General features: G+C 41.9%; 1 protein-coding gene across 6 annotated transcripts in view; it reads right to left on the reverse strand.

Annotated features, from left to right (window-relative positions):
• Positions 1–26,095, reverse strand: part of ATE1 (arginyltransferase 1) — a 79,298-nt gene that overhangs the window by 19,680 nt on the left and 33,523 nt on the right. For all 6 annotated transcript variants that reach the window (XM_083364412.1, XM_083364408.1, XM_083364411.1 and 3 more), the window contains one exon: positions 17,877–17,976. In XM_083364412.1, the coding sequence (XP_083220538.1) occupies positions 17,877–17,976 (100 nt within the window). The remainder of the gene's footprint in view (positions 1–17,876; positions 17,977–26,095) is intronic.

The following is a 26,095-nucleotide window of genomic DNA, read 5'->3' on the forward strand; positions in this document are numbered from 1 at the left end:
TGATTTGCAACTATTTTGCCATTTTCTGGCAGGAAATGCCCACTGCATATATTCATTTAAGAGCCTTGGTGGAGCAGTGGGCTAATGCCTCCTTAAGTAACACCAGCTGCCTGCAATTAGTGCAGGTTCGCATCCCACCAGGCTCAAGGCTGACTCAGCCTTCCATCCTTCCGAGGTAGGTAAAATGAGGACCCAGATTGTTGGGGGCAATAAGCTGACTTTGTAATAATGCCGCTTGGGGGGGGTGAAAGCCCTAATAAGCAGGCACATACATAGAATGAAGGCTACTGCTAAGCTTGTAAGCCGCCCTGAGTCTTCGGAGAAGGGCAGGATATAAATGGAATTAAAATAAAAAATAAAAAATAAATCATAATTCACTTTACAAAAGCAGTGACTCACTTTACAACCATCGTAAAAACACATGCAGAATTGAGTATGGGCATGTGATGACCCAACTACTGACTACAATGACTTGTGACCAAAATTCCAGGGTCCACTGTAGTCATAAGTCAAGTACTATCTGTATTTTATAACAGTTTTAATTTAAGTTTGTCCCTGGAGAACTGGCTATTTTTACAGCAGATGCAAACAAACATTAAGCAATGATCTAACATATGGTTTGAATTCCATATCCACATATCTAGTAGGAAAGAAAAGAAACAAGAAAAAGAATTGAAGAAAACTATCACCTACCAGTCATCCTATTTTTATATTAAGATTTTCATATTAAGATCATGTGGACTTAACACATGTAAAACCCATTAAACTGTTAAATTATTTTCTCAAAGAAAAATATCAGTAATGTATATTATATTTTTATCTGATCAATAAAAACTTCACATTCTACATTTTAGATTTTTTTTTCAGGTAGTTTCACATGAAGGCTAGCATTTAAACAATGTTTTACTATTAAATATAGTCATTATCCCCACAAAACCATAATGAGTATGAAAATTCTCATTCATGCCTTTGATTAACCATAGCTCCTTATTACATCCAACTATGAGGTAAAAAAAAATAGCTTATGCAGCTGGCTTATTTCAACAAACCACAGTTAGTAAAAATTAGTTTGCCTGACATTCAGCATCAATGAACTGTAATTCATATAGGTATGAAACCCTCTTCTCTGAACCAAGTTGTAGGAAGAGGCCGGAACAGAAGCCTTGCTGACAACAGCTCAGCCACATAATGCTATTCTTTTCCTTCAGGATAGAAAATAAAGTCATGTTACCCTGAAGGCCCATTGCCATGGTTTCAATATGCGATGACAATCATAAAACTCCTCTTTATGTGCCACTCAGGCCATATGTATTCACTCAGAGAAAATCATAGCGGTGCATCAAATCACAATTCTGCTCTTGGCAGAAGGAACAGCTTATCATGTGGCCAAGCAGCAGAACAGAAACAGAACACCATGTCTCCACAATTATCTGGCATAATGTGTGCATCTTACTGTTTATGAGATATCCTCTGACTATAAAGTTGTCTCTTTCTAAATGGCTCTTTTGAAGTAGACAAAGCATTTGTATTACATTTTGTTTCATCCCACACATTCCACTATGATGGGACAAAGAAGGCAAAATATTCCTGAAGATGGAGAATATCTCACACAGATTTATTCTAGAGGCAAATTTCAGCTATAGTAATTAGTTGGTCTCTCCGTTATTTCTCTTTTTTAGTCTTCATCTAAAAAGACATTCAACCAACCTAGTTTTCTTTTGTAAAAGATACACTGAAAGAAAAGAAAATCTTACATATGACATTCATTCAGACATGACTGGATATTTAATTGGAAACTTCTGGAAGCAAACTTGGCAGTTCTGCCTTAAGGAGTCTTTAATTGAAGTATTCTCACTTTGCCAGCCTTTGCATTCGACTTTCTATGCTAAAAGCATCGCTGGACTTCTGTTCCAAGGCAAGGCCAAAGTTTTTAATGAAACTTAAGTCTGAAGATTTACTTTTAAAATATTTTGGAAAATCTAAGGGAGTATACGAGATTAGGGTATGTTAGTGGGGTTTGTTTTTACAGACTAAGCCAAATATGAAAAATAAAAGCTCCAGAGAAAGATAATAGTTAGAAAAAAACAAAGAGGGTCAAGTACCAGTAGCACAGAACAAACAGAGAAGGTTAAAGACACATTTAATTCTTTTATCAGGTACTGTGTACATCTGTGTTCTATTTTTCCACAATAAACCCATTGATCTTTTATTAAAAGCGAATTAAGGCCTCCATCTCAGTTTCCAGACAGCTGCTTTAAAGAGGAATTTTAACATTACATAAACAAAATACCCTAAAATTATCAACAGCAATTTAATAAGGCAAAGGCATGAGAAAATGTGAGCCAATCCAAAGATTTATTAAATTCAGCCTTTTCCTTGAAAGAGGACACCAGCAGAATCCCATCAGCACAATACAACAGCAGACCCTTGCTCCCTGATTTAATTACATAAACAGAGATACGCATTATCCACCCCAAGAGAGGTCTTTGCAACTAAGTTCAGCAACTCTGTTTTCACAAACTCTGCTTAGTTCACACAGAGTAAAGCGGTGTTTAAGTAGGAACGGGGGGAAAAAATCCAACTATTTTGGGTATATCTTGGCTGTTGCATGATCAAGGTTCCAGAATGCAGAGAGTTTGCATGCACTGGACCTTCTTTGTGGATGCCCACGCCTTGAACAGTGATGCTAGGAAACAGTGCTAGGCAGTCTTAAGGACAAGGCCCAGTATGATTCTGCAGCCTCATTTTACATACAATTTATTCTCACATGTCAAAGAGCAAAAGAGCTACGGTATCTGGCTTCACATTCAACATTCAAGAACATATATTTTTGGAAAGCCCGGGCACATTTAAACTTGGGCCTAGAACAGCAAAAAAAACCCCTGTCTAATATTTCTATTTTGATGACTTAGGATGTTTTTTATTGTTTCAAAATATCAGGAATGAGAACAGATTCTTTTGCTGATCCATTTTGATTTGGAAAGCTAGCACTATATTCATTCCAGTGAAATATTTCAGAATAGACTTCTATACAAACCCATATGTACAGATACATACTTGTCATTAAGACAGAGGCCAACAACTACTTCAAAGAGTAAGCTTGACAACAAATCACTAAAAACCAACACCTTATCAAAAGATTCCTCTGAGCACCATGCAGGAATCCTGAGATTATTGTGGCACTGGGAACCATTTTGCCAATCTCTGTTAAAAGAGTGTATAAACATTTTCTTTATTTTGATCATTAGTGCTTATAGGACCAAGTAATTCATTGCAGTGCAATTCTTCAGAACCATTGGATATGACATAACAAGCTTTCATGCTCCCTATTGTAAGATCTTATTGATCAACATTTATTAAAAATGATAGCTGAAATCTATAGGAAACCTTTTTTCCTTCCCCCCAGGTATATATGTTCCTTCTCAGTCCCATCTTTAAAGATTAAACCGTCTTTAATCTTTGGTTAACATTAATGTCTGAATTCAACTAAAGAAAAGGACACATTTGAAAGGGAAGAGAAGACAGCCCTTTGTACAGTTCCAAATAGCCAACTTGGACTATATTCCTACTTCATCAACCTATAAGTCAGATTTCTAGTACATTCTGGTATTTTCTAAGCTCCTGTTTCAAAAACCTCAAATATTTTAAGTGGTAAGTTCTTTTTAAAGCATGAATAATTCAAGTTGTCAGATGGCTACACAAGAGAGTGGAAGCTTGAAAAGTGGCAGACAAAAATATTCAGCCTACTCTCTTCCAGTCTATTTCTAGTCCCTAACAGTTATAACAGATATAATAGAATAACAGAGTTGGGAGAGACCTTGGAGGTCTTCTAGTCCAACCCGCTGCTCTCTTTGATTACGTTTTCTTTCACACTTCACACTTCCAATCCGCCATGCAGTGAGTAAAAGGGCTCAGAATGTGGTGGTGGTAAATTATCAAGTCCAATCTGCTAGAAATGGAAATTTATGCAGTTGTACAATGAACTATTGCTAAAAATGATTTCACACATAAAATATAGTCTAATGTGAAATAAATCTATCACAATTAATATGGACATTTGTTCAGTATTACATTACAATCTTGCCTTACTCAGATCATTTACTTTTAAAAGTCTAACCTACACATCCACTCGCTAATCCACAAATCAGTCAAAAATATTTTTTAAACTTTGTGATAGGAGCATTGAGTTGATAAAGGATTATATTTAAAAATGCGGAAAGAGTAGATAAGAGATAAGATTTAATTACAGATCTTTTAAAGAAAGAAAAACAAAAATAGTATACTACGGTATATATAATATTATAAATGGGTTATGTTAATTGAGAGGCTATCAACTAGGAACCAGAGAAATTATTATGCATCTTTGAATTCCTTTTTTTTAAAGGTACACTTTGCTCCCAGCACTGATTACCTATTATTCTGAAGAAGATGGTATTAATTTTGATTCTGTATAAACTGGCCTCTTCTTGATGGAAATGTAATAATGAAATTCTCATTTTCTCTTTTCAATATCTCAGTAAATTTGGGGGCAGGGGTGTTTTGTTTTCATCCACTCATTTGTGTCTGATTCTCAGAGACTGCCTAGGCAAGTTTCTGCAATTTTCTTGGCAAGTTTCCAGAAGTGGTTTTGCCATTGCTCCCTTCGTGAGGCTGAGAGAAAGTGACTGGCCCAAGATCACCCAGCTGGCTTCGTGCCCAAGACAGGGCTAGAACTTACACCCTTAACTGCTCCATTAAACTGGCTCTCTTAGAGACTCTAACAAACCTGTGCCCAAGAAAAAGAAATAGCTATGGAACATATGGACCTGAAGAGTTTGAAGAGTTCGAGAGATTAAAAAATAAGTTTCAGGACAGTTTGAAACAATCAAATGACACTGCAATGATGTGTACAGAATTTGTTCAACGTTCTGTAAAAATTCTTATTTTTAATTAACAGTACAAGAATTACCTCTCATATGGTGATTGTATTTTTCAAAATGTCTTCTAATTTTGTGCCACTTAAAACAACTTTTATATTATTTTGGCACTGATTTTCTAGTGTCAGAAACATATTTTCTACACTAGAAAATCAGCATGGAACCAAGGATGGACCAAAATTGGCTGCAGGCTATTATATTCTGTATAAAAATAAATAATTCATTTATTACAGATGCATATTTAACTGCAGGAGTGAATCCTCAGGCAGCATATGCATGAATTCAATACAACTCCCATAGAAGAGAATATATATGTAGCTCAGGGTTGAACTCAATGAGCTTATCTGTTTGGTTGTAGACATTACATTACTCAAGTAAGTAGCAGAACAACTTACCTTAGGTAATAGATAAGAACAGGTAACTAGCTATGAACAAATCCCATAATTCTTAATAGGAATAACGGAAAAAATTCATAGCCAGTTAATGAAATTATTACAGTGACAATTCATGTGAACATTTCAGTTCTTTTATCTAAGTTCTACACGGACTGGTTGGAAATAATTAACTACAGTTGAGTTTTAGGTTTGTTCAATTCAGAAGACACCTTCCAACTACAAGTCTGCGATGGTATGAAGAAAGCAATCCTAAACTATTACTGCATTTTTGGCTATCAAGAAGATTCACACTTTTTTAGACAAGAGTATTCATTCAATGCTCCAAAATTTTCCAATGTGAGAATTTATCAACATTGTTCAGCAATTTCACTGGGGAAGAATAATAAACAGCACATCATATGATCATAAAACATTACTGAATGAATTACAAGGCCCTGAAAGGGGTCAGAGCTCTCAGAAGACTCTTTAGCATTTCATCCTATGCTAAAACAATGTAATAAAATGATTATGTAATTAGCCTTTCAAGACCAATAAATACTATTTAGTCTACAGCAGTTTTTGTACTTTGGCTCCAGACTGCTGATGACAGAAGTATGTTTTACCGTTTTTCTACTGAGGTAATATCTCTGAATGTTTATTTATAACTAAAATAATAATATGCCAGTGATTTCATGTATAGACGCAGTTCTAAACAGTCAAATAGTAAAAAATATGGATAACAAAAATAAAGGAAAATAATCAGCATTACTCTAAACATTTTGCATGTTTATTACCTTTAACTGCTTTTATTTATTTTTTCATTTTTGCAAAATTGATCTAATAACTCTGAAAAATAGAGCTTTTAAAAACACTGGCAAACACATTTTTAGCAAAAAAAAAAATGCTAAATTTTGTCTCCCATGTCTCCTTTTTAGTACTTCTCCTTACATTTATACTTTCTATGTGCTGCATCATTTCCATTTTATCTAAGGTAATAAAATTAATTTGTATTATATAACAAATTTCTTATATGAATGATGTGAAACTACGAAAGGGAAACATCAATACAATAAGTGTTTTGAAATTTGTAAAACTACTCCAAATTGTAAAGAACAAATTCTATGTTTTACTTTGCCAGAATAGATACTGCTGGCTCACTATATATTCTCATTCCTAACTACAGCTTTCCCTAAGATAAACATCATACTTTTATCTTAAATTAAGACTATGCATTAGTAAATCAAAATAACAGTATCTTTTTCTTATTAAATACTTCAGCATGTGGCCCAATTTAAATTGCCAAAAAAGCTGGCTTTATCCCATTCTCCCATGTGATATATGGCTTCACTGAGAAACAATAAGAAAGCAACTGCTTATATTTATGACAAATCACTGTAAAAATTCAAATGCTATAATGTTTGACATTTAATATTTGAGAAGTAGAAAATATCAGAATTATCTTTTTTTCCTACTTTCTATGTTATTTCAAAAAAATGTAATTTTTTTCATCTAATTTAAATGTTTATACTATGAACTACTAGAAAGTACTCTAAAGGACAATGCCTTCTTGGTATAGTTTGGCCAATATTAACGACACATCTGTAATAACCAGACAACAGAACTGATCTCAGCTATCTGACTAATAAGCTGCAGTTGGAGAAAAATCTGATACTATATTCTACTTTAGGATGTCCCACAAACTCAAAACCAAATCTACAGGCTGCTTATTAGTAAAACTCAGCGAGGATCATTTTCTCTGTAAACAAAGGTCTGTATATTTTAGGCAGGACCATCTCTATTTTCATTATGGAACCTTTTTCATTATGCACAATGGTATAGTACAATAAGCATTCAATGCCTGGAAATAACTGATCTCAGTATTACTTCATAAAAGTAGGGGGAATGTTTAGATGAACAGATTCATAAGGAAGCGCACTACAGCTTTAATAAAAGCTGTATACTAACTACAAGATCATGGATCAACTAAAAAAAATATATAGATATTTGAAAGCATGAAGAATTAGTTTAGTTCTCAGTAAATAATGGAATTGCATCTTTTTTGCATTTTCTTACAAAATAGATTCTATAATGAAACATGCATTCATACAGAATTGATGTTCCAAAAAAGCTAAAGTAGTCTATATGACAAGTTTCCAGAAATCATCTCTATTCATGTTTTAGTAATGTAAATCATACCAATCACAAGCATTATAGCAGGTCTTCACTATTTTGATATAATTCACAACTAACTTCTTTGCATTTTGCCTTGATTAGCTTAGCTTAGTAGGGCAAGAATTAGTCGTGATAAATGTCTCCCTAGTGTGTCATTCTAGAATAGTTCATTTCTAGTATGTTATGTGAATCTGGAATTAATCTTTCTGGCAGCTCTTTTTGACAGCAGTAGTCAAATTTCCCATAACAAATCAGGGGCTGTTAACTTCCTTTGCTTTTCTCTCAATTGCCCTGAAATTCAAACTTTGAAATAAATAATATTTAAGCGATCAAAATAAAAGGCCAATTTATTATTTCTATATTTTATGTTATCTTATTAAGAAAATATTATACAGTTGAAATGAAAGATGTTTGGTAAATTGTGTAAACTTGTATAAGGATGTGTCCAATCTAACCTAAACAGGTATTGTCTGCTGAAAAAATAGAAACAGCATTTACATTCCTGAGGTTAATCAGAAGTACATGTTGACATATTTCTAAGGAAGACAAATACTTCTGTCTTCTTTACAGCTAGCCCAAGATAGTGCAGATTCTATTCCTAAATGTCAGAAAACTAAAGTTTTCATTCTATAATTCCAGGTCAACCAAACAAGCCATCTTAAGCAATTCTGACTTAATATTTTGTCTTATATTACACAAACCTGCCAAGAATTTGGTTCAGGCATTCACAGACCAGAAATATTCATCATACAAACACTCTCAATTAACTTTATCTTTCATCATAAGTGATATTATTACCCTCAGAACATTCACATAGAAAACATGAAAAATACCGTAGTATGGTCACAGATTTTTCATGCAAGCAAGAATCAGATTTCAAGATCTTTGTTCTTACAGATATACATAACTGCATATAGATAGATATGTAGATAGATAGATAGATAGATAGATAGATAGATAGATAGATAGATAGATAGATAGATACGCGGTGGCTCAGTGGGTTAGGACGCTGAGCTTGTCGATCAGAAGGTCAGCAGTTTGGCGGATCGAATCCCGAGTGCCGCATAACTGAGTGAGCGCCTGTTACTCGTCCCAGCTTCTGCCAACCTAGCAGTTCGAAAGCACGTAAAAATGCAAGTAGAAAAATAGGGACCACTATGGTGGGAAGGTAACAGTGTTCCGTGTGCCTTTGGCATCTAGTCATGCCGGCCACATGACCACAGAGACGTCCTCGGACAAGCGCTGGCTCTTCGGCTTTGAAACGGAGATGAGCACCGGCCCCTAGAGTCGGAAACGACTAGCACACATGTGCAGGGGAACCTTTACCTTTACATACACACACAAACACACACACACACACACACACACACACACACATATATATATCTCCAAGGGTCATTAAGATGCTTTACGTGTACTTCTACAATTAAACCAGAAGCAGCAATTGTAGAGATAAGTTTGGCTAAAAAATAATGAATGATCCTGAGTGACTCATTAGGCTTCCATAAAGTCCTAGTTCAAAACACTATGTATTACATTTCCCCCCCTCACTGCTCCATATGCTCTTAGAAATATGATTATAGAGGGCTTATGTAGGACATACATAGAATTCATTACAACAGCCCAGAGGATATGTCATCTTTTAAGACAGGTGTATTCAACCTAATCCTTTCAAAGTTATAGATTGCAAGTGTCATAATCTATATAGATATTTTCTTCATACCGAAAAGACAATGTTGGTTCCAAGCATATTTCACTAGGGAGGGCGTTCCAGAATTTGGAGGCTAACACTGAAAAAAATCCATTCTTGGGATGCCACATCAAACCTATAATGAGCACATATAGAAAACCCTCTGAAGATTTTCTTAGCGCATTAGTTGGTCTGATTGAGAAGCCCTAAATATCAGAAGGCAGCAACCATTAACTATTGTTGATGTAAACAATATGTAGTCACCAGTAATCAACTTGTAGAAAACTTTACATAGGAAAAGGAACATGTATAGGAACAATTTAATTTAATTTAATTTAATTTATTAATATTTCTATACCGCCCTTCTCCCGAAGGACTCAGGGCGGTGTACAGGGCAAGAATAAAACACAAAGCTACAAAAATTAAAAAGTAATTAAATACATGCCCATAAAAAACAATAAGTACATTAATAAAACACCAATAAAATGATAATAAAAACCCCACCAATCCCCCCTCAGGCCAGGCCGGCTTGTTCGAACAGGTATGTTTTCAGATCGCGGCGAAAGGAGCGAAGATCGGGCGCCATCTGGAGCTCAACCGGTAACAGGTTCCATAGCTCCGGGGCGCCCACAGAGAAAGATCTCCCCCTGGGGGCCACCAATCTACATTCTCTGACTGGTGGCACCCTGAGGAGGCCCTCTCTGTGGGAACGCACAGGGCGGAGGGAAGTTGACGCCGGCAGCAGGTGTTCCCTAAGGTACTCCGGACCCCTGCCATGTAGGGCTTTAAACACCATAACTAGTACCTTGAATCTCACCCGGAAGACAACTGGCAACCAATGCAGCTCACGGAGCAGAGGTGTGACATGGCAGTATCGGGAAACTCCCAACACAACTCTCGCGGCTGCATTCTGTGCCAGTTGGAGCTTCCGGGTGGTCCTCAAGGGCAGCCCCATGTAGAGAGCGTTGCAGTAGTCTAGTCGAGAGGTCACGAGCGCGTGAGTGACTGTGCATAGATCATCCCGGCTTAGATAGGGCCGCAACTGGCGCACCAGGCGAACCTGGGCGAAAGCCCCCCTAGTCACAGCTCCTATGTGGTCTTCCAGGGTGAGCCGTGAATCTAGGAGGACTCCCAAGTTGCGAGCCCTATCTACGGGGGGTAATAATTCGCCCCCCATAGCAAGAGGTGGAATGTCCGAATAAACCCGGGATGAAGGTATGCAAAGCCACTCGGTCTTGTCGGGGTTGAGTTGAAGTCTGTTCCTCCCCATCCAGACCCGAACCGCCTCCAGGCAACGGGACATCATGGTGAGGGCATCACTGGGGTGGTTTGGGGTCAAAAAGAAAAGCTGGGTATCATCAGCATACTGATGATACCCCACTCCAAAACCACGAATGATCTCACCCAGCGGTTTCATATAGATGTTGAACAGGAGAGGCGAGAGGACCGACCCCTGAGGAACTCCACAAATGAGAGAAGAGACCTTGCGGTCGACCTCTGCCCTCCTGCCAACACCGACTGCGAGCGTCCCTGGAGATAGGAGGAGAACCACTGTAAAACCGTGCCTCCCACTCCCAGTCCCCCGAGACGCCGCAGCAAGATACCATGGTCGATGGTATCGAAAGCCGCTGAGAGGTCTAATAGGACCAGAACAGAGGAATGCCCCCTGTCCCGAGCCCTCCAGAGATCATTCACCAGCGCGACCAATGCCGTCTCCGTGCTGTACCCGGCCCTGAAACCCGATTGGTACGGGTCTAGATAATCCGCTTCATCCAGGACCAGAGGGAGCTGATGTGCCACCACACTCTCAACAACCTTCGCAAGAAAGCGAAGGTTGGAGACAGGACGAAAGTTGTTCAATACAGCTGGGTCCAAGGCAGGCTTCTTGAGGAGAGGCCTCACCACCGCCTCTTTCAAGACGGCGGGGAAGCTACCCTCACTCAAAGAAGCCGATATAACTACCTGGAACCAGCTGTGTGTCCTCTCCCGGGCTGCATAGACCAGCCAGGAAGGGCACGGGTCCAATAAACATGTGGTGGTGCTCAGCCTCCCCATGATCCTCTCCACTTCCTCCGGAGTCACAGAATCAAACTCCTCCCAGGTGATATCGACAAGACCACCCGTGTCCTGCTCGACAGACTCTGCCCAGTCAGAGTCCAGACCGGTCCGAATCCGAGCGATTTTGTCCGACAGATGCTGGTTAAACTCCTCGGCACGACCCTGCAAGGGATCCTCCCTCACCTCCTGATTCAGGAGGGAGCGAGTCACCCTAAACAGGGCGGCCGGGCGATTATCTGCGGATGCGATAAGGGTGGCGAAGTGGTTAGACCTCGCCTCCCTTATTGCAGCGAGATAAGACCTAGTGTAGGTTCTTAGTCGCAATCGATCGGATTCGGATCGGCTGGATCTCCAACCGCTCTCTAGGCCCCGTCTCCGACGCTTCATCTCCCAGAGCTCCACGGAGAACCATGGGGCTCGACGGGATCTGCACCGGGTCAGGGGCCGCAGGGGTACAACTCGGTCAAGAGCCTCAGTGGCTGCCCTTTCCCAGGCTTCCACTAAGGCATCTGCCGAGCTATGAGTGGGGGAGGCAGGTGGGGACCCCAGCACTGCCTGGAACCTCTGGGGATCCATTAAGCGTCTGGGGCGGTACCATTTGATAGGTTCCACACACCCACGGCGGGGGGTGGCAAAACGGAAGACCAGCCGCAGGAGATGATGATCGGTCCATGACAGGGGCATAACAATTGGGGAGCCCCCACCAAGATCATCTAACCACCGTCCAGATAAGAAAACTAGGTCAAGTGTGTGGCCTCCCTCATGAGTCGGCCCCGAAGTTACTTGCGTCAGGTCCATGGCCGTCATGGAAGCCATGAACTCCCGAGCCAACTCAGATGATCCTCCCAGAGATGGTAGATTGAAGTCCCCCAAAACTATAAGTTTCGGGAACTCAATCACCAACCCAGAGAGGACATCGAGAAGGTCAAGCAGGGCTGCTGCTGCGTGACTAGGCGAAAGGTACACCAGCAGCAAGCCCAACTGCGCACCAGGGCCGCATCTCAAAAAGAGAGACTCACACCCGACTATCTGGGGAACGGTGGCCTCCCGTGGGCACAAGGTCTCCCTCATAACAACAGCCACTCCCCCACCCCTACCCTGAGCCCGAGGCCGGTGTAGCACCCGGAAACCTGGTGGGCAAAGATCAACCAGAGGAATACCGCCCTCTGGGCCCAACCAAGTTTCCGTGATGCAAGCCAGGTCCGCCTGCTCACCCTCGACCAGGTCACGGACGAGAGGAGCTTTATTAACGACAGACCTGGCATTCAAGTACACCAGCCGGAGCTCAGGAGGCTGCACATCCTCACTCCCGGGACCTTGGGGCGGAGCCAGAGGGTCGGAGTGCCTCACCGCTTGTAAGCAGCGGAGAGACCTTCCCTGAGATCGATACGGCCCTCTGTTCCTACACCTGCTGCCATTCCCTAACGTCGTGGGAATAGGTAATCCCACGACTGGCCCTGGAGCCCCAGAAGCAACTGACCCCCGCTCCTCCCCCCCGCGATCCGCCTCGGCACTGGCCTGAACAGAGGTTGTTGGACTGTCCCCCTCGTCCAAACAACCAAAAGAAGTACCCTCCCTCCTCCCTAACCCCCAAAAAATTTTTGACAAAAAACAAACCAGGGGCCTCTTGTTAGGTTTACGTCGGAGGCCCCTACCCGTGCCCAGCCATCTCTCAGGGTCCCAATAAGTGGGCCCTTCCTCGAGATTGTACGCGGCTGGAAAGGCGGGTCGCCCCCAGGAAGGGGGAGCACCCCTGAGGGCGAGCAAGTCCGTAGAGGAATACCTAAGATAAGGCATAAGAGCAGTCCAGATGCAGGCAGTCCATAGTCAGAAGGAGGGACTAAACAGAGGACAAATAGGTGTCCCGACCCTCCACCCAGCCACTGCCACTCAGCTGGGTGCACCCCCAGGACAGGCCAACCACCGTCCTCTCACGACAGTCGCAAGGCCTATTCCTGGGGGGGTGGTCTGAAACACCCATCCTGGGTATAGCATGTCCCCTAGAGCTCTCAACTCTAGGGGCAGCAGATGTAAGTTCAAGCCACCCTCTCACGGTGGCTATTACCCAGGGAACTCTGAATCCTTAGGGGATGATATGTGGGTGACAATAAGCAACAGTCCGAAGGCAGAAGTATGACTACTGTATTAGAATATCACGAATTATATATTATATATAGAACCTGTATCTAAGAAATCTTACATAAGGAATCTTACATGAGTTTAATGGTGATATTTAAGAAAGCAAATATTTAAAATTTGACTTCATCACATTTTCAACAATGAAATTATGACAGATATCTGAGAATTCTTCCATATTGTAACAAGATATTTTATTAGCCATGATTACAAAACAATGGACTCTTCCAAATGCAATGTCTAGTTGCTGTTTCTTATGGCCCATGCAGTAAGGAATAGCATTATTATCCTCAAGGATCCAACAATAACATATGAGCCTTGAATAGAATATAATACTTCTTCCAATGCTGTAATTCTCTGACAGAAATCAATATTATCATGTTAGAAGTTCTGATACATACAAGTAGCTTTCAATTAACAATAGTAATTGGGACTAGACTTTCTGTCAAAGTGATGCAGGTGTCAAAAGTGATGCAGGTGTTAAGCACAATGTCATGTGACCACATTGCTTAACAACAGCAATCCCAGCAGTCCGTTGCCACTGTTAACCGATTCTCATTAGCTGGTTAGGTGAGGACCTAGCCCAATCCAAATCAATCGTGACCTAATCCTTCCAGATCCAAGCTTTAGTAATGTAAGGGACTGACTACTTTTGAACTCCACCCACTCACTGCAGTCTCAGCCGGCTGCTACTATCCCAGCTTCTACTTCAATCCCAGTGACACTGGTGCTGCCATTCTCAAGTGTTGCCTCAAGGCTTGCATCATAGCCAGACATCCCAGCAGCACAGTCCTTTGGGAACAGGGTTTGGCATGGCTGTTTCTGTTTAGTTTTATAGTTTAATATGATTTTATATGTTCATTTAACTCTTGATTGGAAGCCACGCAATACTGATTAGAAGATGGAGGTCACATTAATTAATTAAATCTGAGGAAAATATGCAATGGTCTGGCTTTGGCAAGAGAAGTTATCGTTATAGGTTTGCTTGCTTTTTTGAGACATATGGTGTTATTCGCATGAAATTAAATCTTGCACTACTATTAGAGTAGACTGCAACACTCAAATTAACAATAAGCTGAGATCAGAAGCACAAGAGGAAATTTCACTGTCACATGGAAATGCTACACCTTACATGCCATCTAACAGGCAACATACATATATACATTGTTACATGCAACTTCCACCTTTTCTCAAAACAGAATACTCTGAGAAGGGCATATGTTTGTCTCAAATAAGCAAAAATGACTGTCAGGATCTGACTAAAGAGACAAAGTTGTCTCATTCGGGATTTAGAAGCTTGTCCATGATTTGCAGAATTGTGTAATTAATGGCAGACTGTGATAAGTAAATACAGATAACAAAAGGTCTAATTTCAAGGATTTTTTTTCCTGGTTCATGTATTAAAATATGTCAATTGTATCTAAAGTTATGAGATGAAAGCATCACTTTTCATTTACTCCTCATATGTAAAGAATTCAAGCCATGTCAGTTTAAGGTCAGGCAAAATTTCTACTGTACTTACCCTGCAGTTTGTATGTTCGTTTAATTCTTGATTGGAAGAGATTCTCAGCCATCCAGCTCATGGATGGATATTCTCAGTCATCCAGCTCATGGTTGTCTCAAGGTGAGACAAGGTGCCATTGAAAAAGCAACAGGACTTTTTGGGGGGCTTGGGGTTTTTTTTCATTGAAAACATTTTGCTTCTCATTCAAGAAACTTCTTGGATGAGAAGCCAAATGTTTTTAAGGGAAAAAGGGGGGGGGGAATCAAGAGATTCCAACTGTTGCCTTTTGAACAGCATCTTTGGGATTACAGTTTCTTAACCTATTTATTCAATTTATATGAGACTCATCTTGCATTCCTACAGTTGGACAGATTATAACCATTTAACTAAAAATCCATATGAGAAATATTACAAAATACAGACTTTATTGCATTATCAAAATAATTTCCTGTTCATAACAATGACTTTTGGCAAACCCCAGGGCCACACTCATTTTCCCCACACCCAGATTTTCAGTTAGTTGGACACTGATATATTGTTCCTTTGCTGTAATTAACATTTTATTTTTTATAATTGTAATTTTTAAGTCTGTAATGTTTGTGCAACAGAACATTTGTAGAGTGTCCCCAACTACCCAATTATGTGATCAAGAAGGATTCCAAAACAATTATTGTAGCTTTTCATTAAAAAATGCTTGTGCAGTCCAGTAATAGGTCATTGCTGCCACAGGACTCTGGCACTGCTAGTAAGTATCAGTGCATGAGCCAAGCATTTGATTTTCATCTTAAATCAGCTAAAATATAAAATGCAATTATGCTGACCAAATAATCCTTCGGGAAGATACATAGTGAAAGCTGTATTGTGTTAGGGCTTGCAAAAGATTTGCAATCTTTTCAGTGTTACAATGGCAAGCTCACAATTATAGGTTTGAGCAGGAGGTCGTAGGTAAACAACATCCTGTAGGGATTCTGTTCAGCTGTGGTTTTCCATTTCTGCTTAGGCAGCAAAGCTAATTTACTGAAAAAGGTTAACTAAATTCCACAGTCATGGAACTATGAAGGAGCCAGGGCTCATGAGATTAAAACTGCTAAAATTCCTTTGTACAAGTTTTCAAGCTGCTGAATCTCTCAAAGCCCAAATGATCAAAATTGGTTCAAAAAGTACATTCTGGTTATGACAACAGCCTATCCAAAGTAATATAATAATTAATCACAGATGAATTGGCCTTTTATTTCTTTGTTAACCTTTTGGAATCCATTCTCTCCATCTGATATCAAGCTATCTCATGACAATAACCTGGGCTTATCTGTTAAGCTAATTACATTGTCTTTCTGCCATTCTAAATTAAGCTCCCTTAAAAGATTCTATTGAAATAATCTGCTTTTTTTAAAGAATGCTGAAATATATTCATGTAAGCTATCATTTGTTCTAAAAATACAAACCTAATGTAAAAGTTTTCAAGAAGTTAAACAGTTGGTTAAACAAAAGCAATACTGGGAATGAAACTGAAATGTATTTGCATGAAAATATACAAAATGCCAATAAATCGTGGAAAATTCCTTGACCTTAAAAATCTTTAGTGTGGTAGATGTTATTCTACACTGTCATTGTCTACAGATCTAATTTTATGTCCTTAAAATGGCTTTTAATTTACAAAAGTTGCTTTATAACTAATCAAAATAAATGAACAAAAGTGAAAATTACTGGAGGCTGTTACCTGCCCACTTCTCTATTACGGGTTTATGGATTATTTCTATTAATACAAAATATTTAAATTCCCAAAATTTGTTCTTCAAAAAGTCAAGAAAGTATTTATGTTTTAAAATACTTTAAATCTTTTGAATTATATTAACAAAATAAAATTTAAGAAGACAAAAAAGCACTAAAGAAAAAATTGTATTCCTGAATTAGGTTGAGAACTAGAATGGTATGTCATAAATACGTTTTAAAAAAAACTTGAGGAAGGATATGTATGAATATGAGAATTAAAGAACATAGTAGTCAATGTGGAGCTAGTTAAATAGTTTAATCTACTAAAAGCAACGTCCTACAGAGTAAGGAATCCAACAGAAATTCCTTGGACTTCAAAAGCTCCATATTATAATTCCTTACCAACATTTTATTGGTTTAAATAATTTCAGTAGACTCATGGATATCAAAACTAGGAAGACTGTATTCAAACTAACAATATTTGCCAAAAACTGGATCATCAGATCTTCACAAAATTACAGAATTATACATTTTATTGGTTTAAATAATTTCAGTAGACTCATGGATATCAAAACTAGGAAGACTGTATTCAAACTAACAATATTTGCCAAAAACTGGATCATCAGATCTTCACAAAATTACAAAATTATATTTGTAAATGGAAAGAATAGAGAACACTAAAAATCCATTTTGTCAGGCCACATTCTGTCTTGGTCAGCAGATGCTAACCCATTTTTAAACAGCACTGCATTTTAGCATCTGAAGAAAAGCTCAGTCAACACTAAAAGGATGTGGGTTTACTTAGCCAAACCAAAGAGCTCTCACAGGACATTAACACTAGGATCTGGGAAAGAAAATAGAGTCTACACTAATAAAAGAGTGTAATTGCCATTCTTACTTTATTCAACATTCAAATGTTACTTATAAAAACATGTCCTTGTTAGATTAGGCTGAGGACTATCAAATCCAGAATCCAAATAATTATTTTAAGTATGCTCAAGGTTTAGATATATCTAATGTTCATGACTTTTCTTTTTCATTTGAACAGGATATCCTTATCCATTATTATGACCTGTTTTGAAAGTTCCTTCATTTTTTTTATAAAAAAATATTTGATAGATGGCATGGGACAACTATTTGGGAAACCTAACTCTTTATTCTCCATTTACCCAGCACCAGCCAATTTATAGACAACTAAGCAAACAGTAGTTCTTTTTGACCAAGCAAAGCAGAAGACATTGAGAATATGCAAATCTGTCCTAATCGTAATGAAAAATCAATTAGGCTGAATTCTAATAATTAAAATTGTCTCTTACCTTATATCGCATTTTAGGACATGAATGAATATAAAATCCCATGTAATAATAAATTAGATCAGAGGCCTTTTCATGAAGTTGCCTGGTAAAAGCAATTTCCCTTTAAAATAAAAATAATCCAAAGTGTATCAAAATATAATACCAGAAAAATTGTTTTCAGACATGCAAACAGATCTACAATAAACATACATACAATAAAATAAAATGACCTAACATTTGCCTTATGTTGAGAACTTATTACATTTAAATAAGGAATTTTACACAAAAATTCCAAATATTTTACTTTTAAAAAAAAAGTTTTGCATGTCGTCCTGGCAAGATGCTAGTACGAAATTCAAATATTAAGTAATTAATAGGAAATGTTTAAAAGTTTAAAAAAATAATAAAATAATAACAACAAAAGTTACTTTTATTCATAAAACAATGGATGTTTAACTTGTATTCAATAAGATTTAAATAATTTAAATGCAATCATCAAGATGATTTTAAAGAACGTTTTTAGTTAGTTATCGAATTTATTCAAATATCTACATATGAGCAGAAAAAAACTATTGTCTCTATTAACTCAATTTTCATCCCTTTTATTTGATCAAAAAATATGCAGTATTTCCTTTTTTTTCTTATTCAAAGTGGAGGCCATTCGGCAGTTTTGCCAATTGCACTAGCCACTTGCAGAGAGCTCCTTTTATACTGCTTAGAAGGAAGAAAGATGCACAATTGCCAAATTCTGTTCTCTTTGTACTAGAAAGCCATTTAGCTTTCTAACCTTTATCTAAAATTGTTCCAACAAACATAAGGACTGTTAAGAATCTACAAATCCTCATACAGGCACTATAAAGAAATGGAGAACTGAAGAGATTATGAAAGTAAGTTGATATAAATGGTATCTCCTAAGGGAAATAAGAATCAAATGGCAAGATGATAAACATTTTACAGAGGTGTTATAAATGTTCCTGAATATTAGACTGGAGGCTCAACCACATTGCCACGAAATACAGTTCTTTATCACAGGCAGGCTCAGATTATCCAGCCTCACCCTCTGCTGGAGAGAAAAAAGGCTTGATGTTTTAAAACAAAAGAGAAAATTCTGGAAAGAGGTCGAGTAAGAAACAGAGGCTTTCCATGTTAGATCCTCTGAGAAAAGCATGGAACTCTCAAGAAGCTGGAGAAGTCTGAGAACCCTAAAGGAAAAAGTTCTTTGCTTCAGAAAGTCTAACATACATAATTTCGCTAGTTTTTTTTATTTCTGTTTTCAACTAAGTGATCTATATTCTTGTGATCTATAATGCAGGTAGACTAGCTCTTCATCTGTAGCAGATCAGCTCTCTACCTTCTGCTCTTCTCTTATCTCCACTGAAATTTTTGAGTTGCTATATACAGTGATCTGCTAAACTCTGTAATTTATCTTCCTCTCCATTGAATATTTATTTTTTTATAATTCAAGTCCAAGGAGATGGAGTAATTAGGGAGGTTTTTTTAAAAAAAGAAGTTTGATGTTACATAATCAGAAGCAGCTACATTGACTTTATTTTGAATTTTTAATCTCCTTAAGAGGCAGCATTGGATAGGAAAACCTTTTTTTTTTTACACATTAAGATTAGGGGGTGGACATCAGTTGAAGTCTCCTAAAAGAAAAGTGGTAGCAGCAGGAACTACCAACCACATTCCCAAAGTAGAAGGCAGAACCAATATATAAGGCCTCAGAGGGCTTCTTGGAAAGGAGAGCAGGCCCTCTAGCCATTCATCTTGAGGGCCTTAGCAATTCTCTACAGGGTTTTCAAACAAAAGTTTAGAAAACTACAGGAAAAAAGGCAAGGGAAACAGCATTTCCCTCCCATAGCTATGTGTTACAGTGTATTTTCTTATACTGATTCCAACTGACTACTTAGAAGACATAGATATGTAATCTGTTGTACCGTATTTTCCGGCGTATAAGACGACTTTTTAACCCATGAAAATCACCTCAAAAGTTGGGGGGTCGTCTTATACGCCCAGTCGCCTTATACGTCGGAAAATCAGTGGGTGGCGTCTGGCGGGAGCCGTCAGGGCAGTCCTGCGCACGTGCGCACTCCCCGGCTGCTCCTTAGCAGCTGGGGAGTGCGTGCGTGTGCAGGACTGCCCTGCTGACTCCCGTCCGACGCTCTTCCCTCTTGAGGCAGCTGCTGCCTCAGGAGGGAAGAGCCGGCTCGCTGTTTCCTCTTGAGGCAGCAGCTGCCTCAAGAGGGAAGAGCGTGGAGCTGGCAGGGAAGTCCTGCGTGCGCATGCGTTTGCAGGACTTCCCTGCCGGCTCGCTGTTCCCTCTTGAGGCAGCAGCTGCCTCAAGAGGGAAGAGCGTCGGACGGGAGCCGGCAGGGAAGTCCTGCTCCCGTCTGATGCTGCGCTTCCGCCGGGCGGTGCTGGCCGAGACGAGCCAGCAGGCAGCCGCCGTGAGCGCGGCGCTGAGGGGCAGCAGCCCCACGCGCAGCAGCAGCAGCCGGCTCAGCAACAGGTCCGAGCGCAGGAGCCGCACCGCCAGGCTGCCCAGGAAAAGCAGCCACACCGAGAGGCTGCACGCCCAGTCCAGCTCCATGAGGGGCAGGGCGGGAAGCCGGCCGGGAAGAGGGACCGGGAGCCCGGGCCGAGCGCGCCTCGGCCGACGGTGAGAGGGAAGCGGCACATGAAAAAGAGGCTGCGGGCGGAGCTGCCCCGCCCTGCGCCGAATGGGAGAAGTTCAAGGCCTGGGGGGGAAAGCAGGAGGGGCGCCGGCAGTGGCGGGGTGGCGGCTGCCCTCCAGCGCTGCCTGCCACCCGGGAAACGCTGCGTCTCGGGGGCCAGCAGAAGCGCGGGAGCAGTGGGAGGGCCAACGGGGCCAGTCGGGCCTTCGCCTCCTCTGCGACGGACAGGGAGGGCAGGGCATGTAAGTATTTTCCGGCGTATAAGACAAAAAAACCTTGAAAAACTTCTTAAAAGTAGGGGGTCGTCTTATACGCCGGGTCGTCTTATACGCCGGAAAATACGGTAGATATAGACTATTGTGCTTTATGTTTAAAAGTAAGGGAAATTTACATACAGATTTGGCAAAAGTTCAGTCCAAGGCCCAAACTAAAATTCACATCAAGGAATGAGTAATGTTTCACAAATATTCTGAACAATCAATTAGGTACCAATACTGAATGTTACACATCAAATTCAAATAATAGCTTTTAACTATGCAGTCTGAGTTATTGTACTATATACAACTTCTTATAGTATTCAAGGACTAATGTACATTTTAGAGTGCCATAAAACTAGTTAATCTAGTTCACTATTTCTTTTGCCCTGTTTTCCTGTATTGAAAAATAACTTAAAATTCAATACTACCATATTATAAATCAGATCATGCTTTCAAGCTAATTAGTAGCAAGGGCAGGAGCAGAAAGCCACATGAAGCCACAGTTAACTATAATGGCCTGGAGTGAGATATAATGAAAGCTTGATCAAACAATAGGTCCATTAATATAGCATCCTACAAAGAACTGGAGATACTAGCTCTTTCTTAGTGCTACTATATATAGATCGGATTGGAGAAGTTTTATTTGTAATTACACAGCCTCTGTGTTATAATATTATGGAGAGGCTATGTTGCTCTTCACTAGTAAAACATGTTCAATGTAGTTATTGAACACAGCAGTACAAGGAAAGCTACTATTAACATGTCCAATATTGTACAAAGATGTGGGTCTGGTTGGAAAACTTTGGTAGACCTATATTGAGTTCAACAGTTGCATCAAAGAAAAACAGTAACAGTAAGAATCTGTGAGATGGTTGTGCAGGAGGTAAAATTATTACTCTTGGATCAAATATGTCAAGGTTATAAGCTTTCATGTATTCCTGAAATAGTGTCATTTCTGTTTCAAGAACACAGTTCAAAAAATAAACAACTCATTTAGCCCACATTGTCTTTTATACAGTGTCCCTAGAAAAAGAAAATACATAGATGCCATTCTCAGATGCACAAGAGACTTTAAAACTAAGCATATAGGAAGAAGTAAGATATGAATTGACTCCTTATTTGATTACTGATCAAGAATCTGCCAGTCTTTGACAGACCATATTAATATTTAAAAGTGTACTGATATTTTCATATAGTAATTCTTTAAATGCTTATGCCAATATAGAATTAAGACTCATTCAAAAATCACAGAATAAAGCTGGTAACAACTCATGTGTATCCAATGCTTTCATTGCTTCCTAAGAGTTTGCTAGTCCTAGCAACTTTAGTTAGATTATGTGCAGCAATTCTACATAAGAATTACTAATGCTCAAATGAATTCACCCCTATATATTTATGGTTTAACAAGCTGACTTTTTAAGTAACTTGGACATAAAAACATACAAACCTAAACTTTATACTTTATTATTAAACATAGAAAGACACCAGATACTCAAAATACTGCTTATCAGCAAATAATAGATTTTTTCCATTAGAAAAAAGGACTAACAATTACTAGCTACATTAAATGAACTTGATATTGCAGTTTTATTTATTTATTATTTATTTATTTATTTATTTATTTATTTATTTATTTATTTATTTATAACTCTGCCTAAATAGTCACCTAACATGTCCTCATTTGTTGTATCAATGAGTAACCTGTGATATTATCTATATGTATGAACACATCTGATTTTTTTAAAATGAGAAACTAAAACAGAGGAGCATTTTTCAAGGAAAAAACCCCCTCTGCATCTGTGGAAGACAGCTGGTCAGAAAAGTTAAGATGACAGCCACAACTGTGTGAAAGCCCTAATAAGCAGGCATATACATAGAATGAAGGCTACTGCTAAGCTTGTAAGCCGCCCTGAGTCTTCGGAGAAGGGCGGGATATAAATGGAATTAAAATAAAAAAGTAAAATAAAACTATGGAAATCAAAGTCTTACCCTTTCATATATGTGTCAACATCATATACAAATAGAAAAGAAAATGGATTTGATTGTGCAGTCATGAACACCAAGTTAACTTTTTCAACCACTTCCCCCTCCTGCTTCCCTACAGATAACCCCAGAACTGTGTTAGTTTTTGCCAATGTAGTCAGTAGTAAAGGGCTGTAGGATTTTTAGCTCGAAATATCTAGAGGCCAACAAGCTGCTTGCACCTTCAATAATGTCTTGGGGTTGTCCCTCCTTCCTCACTGAAGGTACATATTAAAATCTCGATCTTGTGTTTATTTGAATATAGTACTCCTCTGATCCTGTCCTTTGTGGAAATCAATCAGGGGCTTAAAAAACTGCTGTGTTCAGAGACATACTTTTTCATCTAGAAGCAGTAAGACATGCAAAATGTTTGCTTGAGTCTTCATATTACACCATTTTTGCCTACTTATGAAAGTACAAAAAAACCCAAAATGCATGATTATAACAGCCCAGTAATTCCATTTTTTCACTAGACTACCGTATATACTTGAGTATAAGCCGACTCGAGTATAAGCCGAGACCCCCAATTTCACCCCCAAAACTGGAAAAAGTTACTGACTCGAGTATAAGCCGATCCGCCGTTCTGCAAGCCTCTGACGCCAGCAGAGGCTCGATCCGCCATTTTGCAAGCCTGAATACACAGGAATACCCTGTGTGGCCGCGGCTCTCGGGGAAGCCCTGGCTGTCCGCTTCCTCGCTCCACGCTGCCATTCGGGGCCCGCGCGTTCCCCGGGCAAATCGCAGCGCCCAGCAGGCGAGGAAACACGCCCGCTCCAGTCGCCCACCCTTCCCTCAGGAGACGCGAAGCAAGTGACCGCCCGGAGCTTACCGAGGACTTGCGCGCGGCCGAGGCTTCGGTGCTTCCAGGATCGCGCGCACCTCTCCCAAGCCGCCGCCGTCCGGAGACCTGCCGAAGTTTGGGGAGGTTTGGGGAGGTGCGCGCGCACCTCCCCAAACCTCCCCAAACGTCGGCAGGTCTCCGGACCTCCGCGCCCTGCCTGCCTGCTTCTTTCCGCAGCGGAAAGAAGCAGGCAGGCAGGGCGCGGAGGAACGGAGACCTGCCGATGTTTGGGGAGGTTTGGGCGCCTCCCCAAACCTCCCCAAACGTCGGCAGGTCTCCGTTCCTCCTGCCGACGTTTGGGGAGGTTTGGGCGCCTCCCCAAACGTCGGCAGGTCTCTGTTCATCCGCGCAGACCTGCCGACGTTTGGGGAGGTTTGGGCGCCTCCCCAAACCTCCCCAAACGTCGGCAGGTCTCCGTTCCTCCGCGCAGACCTGCCGACGTTTGGGGAGGTTTGGGCGCCTACCCAAACCTCCCCAAACGTCGGCAGGTCTCCGTTCCTCCGCGCAGACCTGCCGACGTTTGGGGAGGTTTGGGCACCTCCCCAAACCTCCCCAAATGTCGGCAGGTCTCCGTTCCTCCTGCCGACGTTTAGGGAGGTTTGGGCGCCTCCCCAAACCTCCCCAAACGTCGGCAGGTCTCCGTTCCTCCGCGCAGACCTGCCGACGTTTGGGGAGGTTTGGGAGCCTCCCCAAACCTCCCCAAACGTCGGCAGGTCTCCGTTCCTCCGCGCAGACCTGCCGACGTTTGGGGAGGTTTGGGCGCCGCCCCAAACCTCCCCAAACGTCGGCAGGTCTCCGTTCCTCCTGCCGACGTTTGGGGAGGTTTGGGCGCCTCCCCAAACCTCCCCAAACGTCGGCAGGTCTCCGTTCCTCCGCGCAGACCTGCCGACGTTTGGGGAGGTTTGGGCACCTCCCCAAACCTCCCCAAATGTCGGCAGGTCTCCGTTCCTCCTGCCGACGTTTAGGGAGGTTTGGGCGCCTCCCCAAACCTCCCCAAACGTCGGCAGGTCTCCGTTCCTCCGCGCAGACCTGCCGACGTTTGGGGAGGTTTGGGCGCCTCCCCAAACCTCCCCAAACGTCGGCAGGTCTCCGTTCCTCCGCGCAGACCTGCCGACGTTTGGGGAGGTTTGGGCGCCGCCCCAAACCTCCCCAAACGTCGGCAGGTCTCCGTTCCTCCTGCCGACGTTTGGGGAGGTTTGGGCGCCTCCCCAAACCTCCCCAAACGTCGGCAGGTCTCCGTTCCTCCGCGCAGACCTGCCGACGTTTGGGGAGGTTTGGGCGCCTCCCCAAACCTCCCCAAACGTCGGCAGGTCTCCGTTCCTCCGCGCAGACCTGCCGACGTTTGGGGAGGTTTGGGCGCCTCCCCAAACCTCCCCAAACGTCGGCAGGTCTCCGTTCCTCCGCGCAGACCTGCCGACGTTTGGGGAGGTTTGGGCGCCTCCCCAAACCTCCCCAAACGTCGGCAGGTCTCCGTTCCTCCTGCCGACGTTTGGGGAGGTTTGGGTGCCTCCCCAAACGTCGGCAGGTCTCCGTTCCTCCGCGCAGACCTGCCGACGTTTGGGGAGGAACGGAGACCTGCCGACGTTTGGGGAGGTTTGGGGAGGCGCCCAAACCTCCCCAAACGTCGGCAGGTCTCCGTTCCTCCGCGCAGACCTGCCGACGTTTGGGGAGGAACGGAGACCTGCCGACGTTTGGGGAGGTTTGGGGAGGCGCCCAAACCTCCCCAAACGTCGGCAGGTCTGCACGGAGGAACGGAGACCTGCCAACGTTTGGGGAGGTTTGGGGAGGCGCCCAAACCTCCCCAAACGTCGGCAGGTCTGCGCGGAGGAACGGAGACCTGCCGACGTTTGGGGAGGTTTGGGGAGGCGCCCAAACCTCCCCAAACGTCGGCAGGAGGAACGGAGACCTGCCGACGCTTGGGGAGGTTTGGGGAGGCGCCCAAACCTCCCCAAACGTCGGCAGGTCTGCGCGGAGGAACGGAGACCTGCCGACGTTTGGGGAGGTTTGGGGAGGCGCCCAAACCTCCCCAAACGTCGGCAGGAGGGACGGAGACCTGCCGACATTTGGGGAGGTTTGGGGAGGCGCCCAAACCTCCCCAAACGTCGGCAGGTCTGCGCGGAGGAACGGAGACCTGCCGACTTTTGGGGAGGTTTGGGGAGGCGCCCAAACATCCCCAAACGTCGGCAGGTCTGCGCGGAGGAACGGAGACCTGCCGACGTTTGGGGAGGCGCCCAAACATCCCCAAACGTCGGCAGGAGGAACGGAGACCTGCCGACGTTTGGGGAGGTTTGGGGAGGCACCCAAACCTCCCCAAACGTCGGCAGGTCTCCGTTCCTCCGCGCCCTGCCTGCCTGCTTCTTTCCGCTGCGGAAAGAAGCAGGCAGGCAAGGCGCGGAGGTCCGGAGACCTGCCGACGTTTGGGGAGGTTTGGGGAGGCGCCCAAAC

This window comes from Vipera ursinii (genome assembly GCF_947247035.1).
Source record: "Vipera ursinii genome assembly, chromosome: 5".
In the NCBI taxonomy this organism is placed as follows: Eukaryota; Metazoa; Chordata; class Lepidosauria; order Squamata; family Viperidae; genus Vipera; species Vipera ursinii.